The sequence below is a fragment of the Polyodon spathula genome, chromosome 5 (genome assembly GCF_017654505.1).
Source record: "Polyodon spathula isolate WHYD16114869_AA chromosome 5, ASM1765450v1, whole genome shotgun sequence".
NCBI classification, from domain to species: domain Eukaryota; kingdom Metazoa; phylum Chordata; class Actinopteri; order Acipenseriformes; family Polyodontidae; genus Polyodon; species Polyodon spathula.
In genome coordinates this window covers 65,421,703-65,434,357 of record NC_054538.1, presented here as the reverse complement: position 1 = coordinate 65,434,357, position 12,655 = coordinate 65,421,703, and the positions used below count along the sequence as shown (strand labels likewise).

At 36.8% G+C, this 12,655-nt stretch overlaps 1 protein-coding gene across 1 annotated transcript in view; it reads right to left on the bottom strand.

Annotated features, from left to right (window-relative positions):
- The window catches only part of LOC121316171 (centrosomal protein of 85 kDa-like), a 60,082-nt gene extending 54,758 nt beyond the window's left edge, over window positions 1-5,324 (bottom strand). The window contains exon 1 of the mRNA XM_041251037.1: window positions 5,286-5,324. Coding sequence (XP_041106971.1) covers window positions 5,286-5,298 — 13 coding nt within the window. The 5' untranslated portion in view covers window positions 5,299-5,324. The remainder of the gene's footprint in view (window positions 1-5,285) is intronic.
- Window positions 5,325-12,655: the final 7,331 nt, after the last annotated feature.

The window sequence follows — 12,655 nt, the reverse complement described above, 5'->3', positions numbered from 1 at the left end:
TCAAAATGAAAAAAAAAGGTACCATTAAAAAAAAAAGTTGATGGGGAAAACACAGAAGGTGCCATGTTGTTAAATAGCATTTAGGAATATTGTGGGACACTAAGTACCCTTATTTGAAACAAGTGCAAGTGCACAGTAACATTTTAAGAGAGGTACAGTATAACATAATGTTAATGGTATACAACTAGCAATAAGCTAGCTTCCCAGCAACACTGTTGTTTCATTGGATGGATGCACTTAATAGCCCAGATGAAATTCAAAGACATTGTTTTATAAAAGCATGTTCAGACATAAATGAACAAACCTTTTGTTCATAAAAGCAGTGTTTCAAATTGCCAAGCAGTTAGCTGGGGGACAGTGATTTCATATTGATGCAGCTGTTAGCTGAAGAATGTATCGAACGCTTTCTGACTTAACCAAAGAAAAATGCTCCAATATTAGCTGAAGAGAAACTCTATTTTAAATCATTTCTGTAACAAGTAAATTGTAAATGATAATGATTTAAAAATCAAAGTGCTGTTTTTAAAATCAATTTCAAAATGAATACCCTGTAACACAAACAAAAAAACAGTTGCCAGTTAACTGATAAAAAAACTAACATTTTTATTCAAAGTCATGGTTTCTGACTTGTAATTTGGAGTTAATGGTTTTGTTTTTGGATACATACTGTATGGATTTAATTTGGGTTTAATGCACTAATTGCTGAGCTGGTGCACTCTAACCATTGCAAATATTGCTTGAGTAATCAAAGTGAATATTAGTTTCTGGTGCAAAACGAAAGCAGGAAGACATGCATGCATGTATACTGATCAGTAAAGTTCTCTCCACAAATATGTCCTTCCTGTCTATTACAGTAGCGAGAAAAAACACTAATTGCAGAACTACATATATATACACCCCCTTATTACATGTAAATGTCTTAACCAATTTTAGAGAACTGAAACATGGAAGTGTCAAGGCAGATTAAAAATATGTGTAGAGTAGTGTAATAGGGTAGGCTAGCCATGCTAATGGATATTCAGTAGCTAAGAGGGAGGGGGGGAGCTTTGATGTAATTCAGATTAATACATTAGTATTGAAAGACACAGCAATGGTTAATTAACATCCACAGCAGTTAAAGTGACACCAGCAAGGAAACAGCAAGGACTGTTTTCTTCATTGTTCCGAGACCTTTGTCATTAAGTTTCCTGTTTTACAGTCTTCCTGTGGCTGTGTTTTCACTGGGACACCGTTCAGCTTCGTTCAGTGTATTGGCTGTGTGCTTCTAATGAGTGTTTATACATATGGTCGGGACAGGCTAGCACAATCAAAAAATACAGCTGAACTATAATGCTGGCATAAGTCATTAATGTGAATCTAAAGCGGTAGGCAATTAACATCAATCACTGACAGTTTTAAATCATTAGATTTATTAGTGCCCCAGACCAGCTGTTTGAGCACAGCCTGAACTATGACTTCAGAGGCTTGTCAGTGTCATTATAACTGCCGCATGGCTCTCCACATTCACAGGAAGCTGACCCCTATTACCCTGTCCTTGTTTTTGCAAGACACAGTACCTTGCTTTTTTCAGGAACAAACCCAAAATGCTAGCATATCCCAATCCAATGTGAATATGGAGGACCAGATTTAAATATCACCAGCTGAGACAAGGATCACTTTTTGGACTTCACTTTAGGGTAGATTAAATAAAATTAAAAAAAAATACAACTGCACTTTTTGACCTGTCTTATTTCCCTTCCTCATGGCACTTCCTCAATTGAACTTCCAGATAAACAGCAGAAAGACTGCATTACCAAAAGTGTCAAAAATCATGTTAACATTCGTTAGGCCTTAAAACACTTATATACTGCAGTAGTTTGATTGAATTCTGCCATAAACAGAGAAGTAATGCAGACAGTGAATCCCATCCTAGTTCTGAGGAAGGGTAAACATAGTAATTGAATTAAAACTATTTAAGGTGTTTTTTTGTTGACTAACATATTAGGATAGTGTTTTAAACCCATAGAACATGAAACCTTGGGCATTGCCACTGTTCCTCAGGTCTGTAAATGCCCTTGCCATATTGGGTTGTTGATGATTTCTGTCTAGTCCTTTTTATTGAAGCCCACAATTTGGTAAGTGATTTCGGGGAAAACATTGGTTTAGACTAGGATAAAGGACATAATTACTCTTCTCAATGGAACCCTGCTCCCTGACTGATTAATTCTTCTCCTACATTATTGAATAGACCATAAGAACATTTTCCAGGTTATTGTATTTCCATTTTTATTAGTCTATGATGGAACTACAAAACAAATATAGCATTTTTTCATGTTATGGTTTCTAATTTCTATAGTGCTCCTTTTGCCTGACTGTACAATATTGATCTGTATATGTGGTTATCATGCAAAAATTTTTTTATTTCCTTTTGAATCCTGGAGGTTGATAATATACAGAAGACTACTTGAATATCCTGTCATTTCAGTGTTACTGTTTCTTAAGTCTTCTCATAGTCAAATAACACTTGTTGTATCCTATCCCAGGGATGTCTCAAACAGCCGGTTCACTGTGTAAAGTTGGTTAATGTGTGATGGCATTGCATTGGCTTACACGCACCCTTCATTCTCTGAGGTGAGCTAGTTAGAAAAAATAAAATCTCTGTAGCTACTTGTGACAGGATAGCCGGGTGCCTAAGGTCATCAGAAGGTAGATGGAGACTCAAAACTGAGGATTTCAAAAAGTTTCATTCTTCAGAGAAAACGCAAACAAAAAATACAGCTCACAGAGTCAAAATAAAAGGATTAAACAAAAAAATCACAGAATATCAATAATAAAACCAAATCCTCATCCAAGTAAAAACTATCACGGCGAGCTTGAAATAAACACTGGAGCATTTGTTTGCGTGCGCTCTCTCTCTTTCTCTCTCTCTCTCTCAATTTGACTTGTAAAATGAAGCAATGGTCTTGAAGGCAGTATCGCAATCACACTACAACAGCAAACAATAGTAGCCATTACTGTCATCAGCAGAGTGAAGGATATCCTTTAATGGCAGTTTTTGGTTTTTAAGAAGGTTTTGTATTTTTAGTTAGATAAGTAAAGGGAGAGAGTCTAGTATAAGTACTAGTCCAGGTTTGTGAAACCAGCCATTTGACCAGTTCCAGATGCTTTTTTTTTTTATTACATTTTTAGCATCCTAACAGCATTGCAGAGTATAAACTATGTATAAATAAACACATAAATAAATAAATAAAGGCTTCTCTTAGTCCTCTTAAGTGCAGACTATCCATTATGCCAGAATGTTTGTTTATGAATATCAGCAAGGACATTTTTGGGTATCCTTAGTTGAAAGGGTTACATAATCATACCATCAAAATGCCACAGTGACAATATGGAGAACATACCACATCAAAATAATCTGGCATAAAATCAAACATCTACCGTCGCGTTAATGAAATTTGCTGTCTGAGACGATATGGAACGGCATGTCTTCCAGCTGGCAAAATGCTTGTTGGGTTATTAAGCCTGTGTAATACACTATCCGTGTCCAATTGTAAATGTTTACTCAATTAATCAGAAATCAAGCCTTTGTCCAATTGTCTATGCAAATGTATTCCTGACAGAAAATAATTTTAAACAATAACAACATTCTCCTTCTAATTACCATTTTATTGAGGTATAACCAAATTATTTTGTTTGCTTTTAATACATTAAAAACATTTGTATTAAAGCAGTTTAACTGCCACAAGCCACCAACATTTTTTAAAGTATCCAGAACACAAAAAAGTACAGTAGTGGACATACAGCAATTCCAAATTGTATGTTAAAATAATCCACAAGAAAGTGTTGCCATGCCCCCCATCCCTATTTCTTCTTTAAGAGATGTTTCAGTGTTCATGAACTTAGCAGAGAGCATGGCACTTAACAAATCTGAGATATAATTCTGAGATATAATGTTAACACACTAATGCAAAACATTCTATTGAGCATAAAATGATACTACAAGTTAGATAGTATGTCCTATTATGAAAAGCAAACTGCTATTTTTTTTATTTTTTATTACAGAATGCTTATTAACAGCATTCTTGTTAGAAATACTAGTAATATAGAGGATGTTTTGGACTAAGTTTTTTTTTTTAATAATAGTATTATAGAGGATGTTTTGGACTAAGTTTTTTTTTTTTTATTAAAATTGTATTATTTTTAAAAAAAGACTGCATAGTAGCTACGTCATATCATCGATGTGGAGTATAAGTTACTTTTGTGTATGGTGTGGTTTGTGTGTGTACTGTGTATTATATAGATATATATATATATCTATATATATATATATATATATATATATATATATATATATATACATATTAAGCCACATATTGTTGTACATTACCAAGCCACATATATCTGCCTCTAGACAACCAGAGCTCTTCAGCACAATACACTGGCTCTGCACAGCACCCCAACTTCTCTAAGGCTTGGCCACTGTCTGAATAGCATTAACTGTGTTAATTCACTTAAAATTGGTATTAAATTAGCTTTTTAAATATGTTACATTCCGAAGCAATGCCTTCACAACCACAAGTTTCATTGTAATTATTATTATTGATAATTATTAATGCCACACTAATTTAAAAACATTATGATCAACTGCTTTAAGTACTGGTTGCATCTACTGTGTACTCAGAAGTATTATTTTGGCTTTGCTCCCATATTACAGGCACATCAACTGCATAGCAACCAAAACAATCCAAAACATTTCCTCCCAGTGGACAGAACACACCAAACTCCAGTATACCCGAAAATCATAATATTGTTTTTTTCTTTCTTATCTGCACCATATAGACAAGAACATTGTATTGTACCCTACCCCCCATTTCCTGTTACAGTGCCAGGAAATCAATGGCTTTGCCTGATCGTAATAGAGTTGCAAAAACAGTTCAGTCCGTTGCAATGTTTTCACAGACGCATATAGTACCAGACTTAAAAAACAAAACTAAACAAAAAAAATTAATAAATACAATATATTTTAATGTACCTTTAAAATATATATTTAGTTTATGCCTATTGAAATTTGTAAGGTACACAATTACAAATTATTTCAAGCAAGTCATACTCGAGTCATGGCTTCTTTTTGTTACATCTGTGACAGATACCTGTACTGACTGGCTGACAATCATACGATAACCAAAGGGTATATGTTTTCTAAAGTCACTTGTACAGTTCAGGTGCCTTGGAAGTGACAAATACAAATGAGATTGGATAACAAATGTTTAGAAAGGTTGCTAATAATTAACAGGTATCTGACTTACATGTTTTCTTCATCAGTTCCTCCGCATGTCTGCAAAAATGCCGACAGGAAACTGTGGTGTTTCTGGGTAACTTAACTGATATCTAGCACAATAACTCAATTTCAACCAACCACTTGCTTTTCAAATGAGCACTGACACAGACATTTCGAATACACACTTCTTCTAAATATATATGCAAACCTTGAGCAAGGACAATGGAGATAAAGGACTTAGTCAAAACTGGGGTTTTACACCTGGAGGACCAAAAAAAACATATGATTGCCAAATGCATTTTCCCTTACTCCAACATTGCAAACTTGCAGACACAAAACAAGAAGAAAACCATCACTAGCACAGCCCAGCTGAAAGTACTCACGTTCAGAAGAGAGATCGGCTTTAACTGCAGTTATAGTGTAATTAATCTGAATAAGTATGTAATGCTTAAAACATGATCAGCTAAACTTCTCCCTTAACATTGTACTGTACATTTATCCATTTACTGAAAACATGATTAAGACTCATCTGTCACATTGGCTTGCTGTGCAACATGCGATATACAATACAGGAAAATGTCATGAAAATCAAACTTTATTTAACTAGTCAAAACATACTTAAAATCATCTTTAAATAACTCATGAAAAAGCATTGTAAAAAGTGCCTAGTATATAAAATGTAAACAAAACTGAGTAACGTAACAGACTGTGCTTCACACTTAATGCAAATGTCCTTAACACCAGGTACCGCATCTATAGTGTAGCATGCATGGGGGAAGGCAGCAGCAGGGCTGGTAGGTGACGTAATCACACACAAAGACATGAGCCCGATATACACTCCTTGCAAAGGAGCCGACTCTTTTGTACAGCGGTATCGGGGCCCTATGCATTAGTGTGAGAGGTCCTGGGTTCATGCCCGCCCTCCGCCTGTGTGTGGATTGCCTCGCCCTGTGTGATGCGTCTGCCTTTGAGAACTGAGGTTAACTACATTGGTGTTAGTGGTGGGATGCAGGTGCCCCGACACGCACTCGTCAGACTGTAGCCTGGTGAGCAAGTCCGGGGCGGACTTGAGGCTGGCAGGGGAGAGTGTAGTGTGCACATGGGAAGGCAGCAGCAGGGCTGATAGGTGATGTAATCACACACAAAGACATAAGCCCCGATATATGCTCCTTGCAAGCGATCCACCTCTTTTGTGCAGTGGTATCGGAGCTATGCTTCAGTACGAGAGGTCCCGGGTTCGCGCCCGCCCTCCTGTGTGTGGATTCCCTCGCCCTGTGTGAGGCGCCTGCCTACGGGAACTGAGGTACGCTACAACATATACACAGTTTAACATCTGGATTTATTTTTCATTTGTGTCTCCTTCATGTTTTTATTGCCTTGCCAGTACCCTGGTGAGCTTCTACAGCAGGGTACTTTGTAAAAACCCCTAATAGAAGCAGTCTCCTTTTCCCAAAGCCTAGTAATGAGTCTCAGTTCTGGAATGAGTTACATTTTGTTAAGCGCTTGAACGCAATAAACCTATGGCTAGTGCTAGCCAAATGGCTCCTTGGATGTCTGGTCAGACTACCTAATTTTATGTAACAGATCAGAACCAAAAAAAATAATCCTTTTTGCAGAAATAAAAATCTCTTCCCCTTTAAGCTGTTATTGTTTACATCACCTGATTCTAATTGGATGTTTACATTACTTAGTGCAATACACCAAATGGTGATGTATTACAACAATAACAAAATCTTTAAAAAGCACCTTCAAAACAAAATGATCACAGGGCACTGTATCAGCATTAGCATTAATAACAGACCAATCTACATAGTCAAAACTTCAAACAATAGAGCTAAAGCACTAATACAAAAAAAGGAAAGATCAAAGAAATTAGTCTTTAGTGCATGTAATAAACCTAAATATTCAGGAATAAAGACCACAGGCATAGGGCAGCAACAAATACTTCAAGTAAGATGGCTACAGGCCAGGCCTTGTAATGTTTGGGAGAAGAATCTTAAATCAAATCCGATACAAACTGGTAACCAATGATTGTAAACTGGCTTGCAAGGAGTTACAATGCAGCACCATTACTGAATTAGTGTAGACATAAGGTACCAAGATTACTAACCACGATAAGGATTTCTGACCCTCATAATCAAGCATGAGACAGTGACTGAACAAACTGTAATTTAATATCTAACAGACGATCTCGAGGCCCACATTGCTGGGCTCACAGTCCAAATGCAAACAGGACTTGACAGCACTAGGCACAGAAAGCAACAAACTCCATCAAAAGCAGAATAGAGAGGAACAACATGTACACATGGACAAATCATGTCACTTTTTAAAGTTATATTTTGGCTATAACATTATTACCTCATGCCCAGATAATGTAGCCATAGCCATGATCTAATCCATTTTATGATCCTCCCCATTTTTTGCAATTTTTATTCACTTCCATGTAAGGTACTGCTTATTCCACAGGACTCAATTACAATGACCCACAATGTAAATTACCCAGAATTAACCCCAATGGAGTAAAAGTGACTAGCAAAGAAAAAGAAAATTCTGTGAAAAAACAAAACAAAATCTTGAAAACCCTTCTGTCTTAGGTCAGAGTTCACCATTCGTATGTCTATTCATTTCAAAAATAAATATGTGTAGCATTATTCACACCTTTGCACCATACAAATTATTCAAGGTTTTTTTGGTTGACTAGATTAAAAAACTATTTCTCAAGTGAAAGAAGTGTGCTTCATTAAACAGGAATAATATATGAACACCTTTATGCAGACAAGGTAATGTATGAGCTACTCTAGCTTAGAACATAGAACATAAGAAAGTTTACAAACGAGAGGAAGCCTTTCGGCCCATCTTGCTCATTTCCTTGTTAGTAGCTTATTGATCCCAGAATCTCATCAAGCAGCTTCTTGAAGGATCGCAGCGTGTCGGCTTCAACAACATTACTGGGGAGTTGGTTCCATACTCACAATTCTTTTCTTTCTTTTTACAACTATACTCAGCAGTATAAAGGTGATAAAGGGAATGTTTGATATTTTTTAATAATCATTTTGAAATGTCAATGTAAAAAAATGAGTTGAGGGCCTTTGTTGTCCAAAGCATTATTTGCCATCTCATTCAAAAATAAATAAATAAATAGAAAACAAAAAAAATCAAAAGTGAGGGTTGTTCTGGTTTCCACTAAAAGAAAAACATTAAAATCCTTCAAATACAGTGCGTCTTGCTGCAGGACTTAAATTACGAAAACCAGCTTGAAAGCAGAATTATCAACTACCTAATTTGAACGGATTATTGATGGCAAAGTGCAAATTTGATAGCAGGTGCAGAACGCCAGGTGAACACCATTCTTTACATACGCCGCATTTTTAGCGGCCGTTAAAATCAGACTTTACGGCAGATAAACCCAATTTACGGCTATCACTTTGCGTGTATCCTTACATGACCCCCTAGTTGTTAAACAAAAACGTTTTATAACACAGTAGAGTCACTTTAGGGTTAAACAAATACTTTAGTCTCAATTCATATGGGTTTAGAACAGGGATGAACAGGTGTTCCTTTTCAGCTATATTGCTGGAGGCCCTTTGAATATAGTTGTAATGATTACTGATGTAGGAAAAGGCTTTAGAACCACATGGCTGTTAACCGTAAAAAGGTACATATATATTTTCTATTCTATTTTTGATTCCAAATAGTCAAAGGTCAAATTTTCTATAAAAAAATATTAATACCACTTAGTTAGGTTTTGAAAAATAATGTCGTTTCTTTCTCTTTGATTTGTTTTTTTTTTTAACAGAAGCACCACCTGAGTCACAGTGCCTCCTGGGACACATACATTTATCAGGAAGAACCTCTAAATCAGTTGCCTGTCGATGGAAAACCAGACTGAATGCCTTATTTAATTTGTCAGCCATTAGCATAGAGCTATTAATCCGGGCTGGAGTGTTGTCAAGTCAGCTGTGCTGTTTTCCATTCCAACTGAATAGACAGGCGATGGTACAGAGGAGCATTCCTCTCTCTTCACGTACGCTCACTGAATACATTAGTCCCCCATAAGTGTTTTATTTAGCTAAATTAATAAGAAAACAAAATTGGGCCAACAAATGCTCACAACAATTAACTTCACTAGTGCTATTTCAATACATAGAACCACTGCAATTTCACAACAAGGGGCAAAGAGCTCAAGCATTCATTATGAGCTCAGAAAGGGCAACATCTCATACGCAGCAATGAACAGGCTGTTACAATGGATGCTGCCTGCTTTAATAGCGAATTGCTAATTTACAGTATTTATATGGTGTTGCATCTCGTCCCATGCCCCACTCTGAGGTTTTAATTATTTCTAACTGCAGAGCTACACTGCATTGTGTAACCCCCCCCCACCCCTCCCCCAAAAAATTTATAATGGGACTGCTAACTGTTTTCAATGAACACATTATACTTTGTATGGCTTTATTAACAAATGTTATAACCACAAAACATTACAGTATATCCACATTGTGTGTTTATTTGGATTTGGAACTAAAACCAGTGAATGTCTCGTTTTATTTGTTGTCTGTTTACCGGGATAAATAAAATAGGGCAATTAATACATGATTTCAGTTCATGGCAACATCTTTTCTACATTCCTGTCCAACAGTAATAGTGCAAATATCTCCAGTGGAATATATAAAAACATTAGAGTCAGTACCATCAAAAATATATCAGTACCTACACACACAGCATGTGGATATAATTTCAGAATATTTAAGATATTTAGACAAAACCAAAAGTCTGACAGATTTCCATTACCTGAGAGTACATATTAAAACTTTATGCTGATTAGAACTTGGCTCTCACCAAGTTAAGCACCAACTAAGATATTACAGTAAACTAATGTGATCCATCTGCTTCTCCATCCATTTGTGTTTCTTTCCATCTGATGATGTAGATATCCTTCTGTCTGGTGTTGATGGCTGAAATGTAATGCTGGCTCCAGGGATCAGCTTATTTTGCCTCCCCAGCGCATCAGCACACACAACAGCTGTGATGCTGGCTCTGGGGATGAACCACAGTGCGGTCTCCCCAGCGCATCAGCATGACAACCGTCTGGATTGAGCTATGTAGGGTATATCTCTGGGGTGTTCAAGTGGGCACCTTCTATCCTCAGTGTTTTCATCGACCAGCCCACAACACCTTAAGAGGGCTCGATAGTGATTAACAAATCACCCCCCTCCGTCCCCCACTCAACTCAGCCCAGCTTACTTACCCATACATCAGTGTTGCTTTCTTTCTACTGTGATTGAGATCCCCAGCCAGAATCGTTCCGTCTCAACCACAGCCAGTTGCTGCTCCTTTCTGCTGCTTCAGATAAGTTCTTCACTGTGCAACGCAACTCTTGGTCAATGAACCTGACATCTCTGAGAAACTGAGTTGTTGTGCCACAAATCTTCGACAGTCCACCTCCACTGGGTAAACCCAGACTCTCGATCCTCGCTGTTCCGCTTCAGCAGCTAGATTAGCATACCGAAGTTTCTTCCTCTCATACGCCTCATCCACTGCATCTTCCCATGGCACTGTTAACTTTACCAGATGAACAAGGTGTGCTGATCCAGACCACAAGACAATGATAGGTCGAAGGTTAGTGGTGGCAATCTCAGGTGGAAAAATAAGCCATTGACCAACATCTGCCAGAATCTTCCAGTCTCTAGCAGCTTTCAGTTGTCCTGGGCGAGGCTTGGTTTTAACACCTTTTCTTGGTTGTTGCTCTCCTGAATGGAGGAATATTGTCTTTTGTGTGTAATGCTTTGATGGAACTGGTGGCATGGGCAACTTATTAGTCAGGTTACGCTTGTCTTCCAATGCTAAGGCCAAACATCGCAGCACCTGGACAGCTATATAAAATATATACTGATTGAAATATTGATTGATTGATATCGATGTGTTATACAGGTGGCTCCACTATATTCTCTTGAAAGTAGATAGATCTTGTCAAGGGATACATTAATCTAAATTTTACTCTGAACTTACACTGGGGGAATAACTAATAGGCAATGGCTATTTTGGCACTGAAATTCATTAGGCAGAGGAACCAAACCAACTAGTCCTTCATTATTATGTTTTTATTTCTGTATAAGTTCCGATCATTGCACAGCTGAAATTTTCACTACTGCACATACTGTCGTTTCACAATATAAAAATTGAAGATTTAAACCCTTAATTATTATTGACCTACTTCGGGCTACTGCTTGACCTGCTTAGAAAATTGAGTTTCACTTGTACAAAAATACATTGTTTGCCATATTTGTAAGGCCCTTGCAAAGCTTTCAATATGTACTACAATTATTATGTGACCTTGTTCTACTTCTGGTAAGAATAATACCAGAAAGCTAGACAGTCATGCATTTCAGCAAGACAGGAATCTAGGTCACTGTTCAATAAGATGCATTTTTTCTACAGAAAAAAACATGCCTCTGCTGTCGATTGTCGGAGAGCCTTTTGTGTCAAATCTGTTGTTCTTCTAAATTTCCTTGCTTTCTAAGATGCTTGACATAGATTTGGATCCTACTGAGTCTTGGGCAGTTCTGGCTCAAAAACCACAATACATATATGTTCAATGTGCAATACAGTATGGAGGTTGAAGGTAATACACTGATGCGGTACTGCCCATACATTACCCTTTATTAATAAGGTACCAGCTCATTAGTTATTCAAATGACTTTGCCAATGCTTATAGGAGGTATACTGTTAATCAAAACATCACTGTGCGGAAATATTTTGAGCGGTGAGCACACCAAATTGGAGAGAAAACTTGGGTAAAAAATTGGAGACGACTAAATTTATTTAAAAAAAAAAAAAAAAAGAAAAAAAAAAGGGTTTGCGCCATTCCAGTCTTCAGTCTATTGTGGAAAAACAATGGACTAAACGTGTTTACAAGAGTCCAATGTTATTAAGAGAAAACAATTTCAAACTGTGTTTAAGATTATTTATACATGTATTGCTAGAAATCAAGGATATTTTACATGGGCTTGTAATCAGTGTACACTCTGTGCTGGGCATTTTATGCAGAAAGGAAAATTTGTCAGGACAATTGAAAAATAACAAAACAACAAGGATAAACTAGGCGACTTCAAGAATGAAATGCAATTACTAGGATCAGCGATGAGCAATTAACGTAATTTGTCACGTCTGTTTGAAATAAAAATTAAGCGAAACAGGATCAGGCCCTGTCAAGATACGGCGGGTAACAAAATACTGACATTGTTTGTAATTAACATATTATTCTGAATTTAATTAAGAAACAGAATCGGCTCAAAATATGTTTAAAGGGACGTCATGTGATCAAAAAACAAAAAAAAAAACAAAAAAAAAAAAACAAACAAACCTGAACATTTCAAGCTCTACATATTACTAAACAAT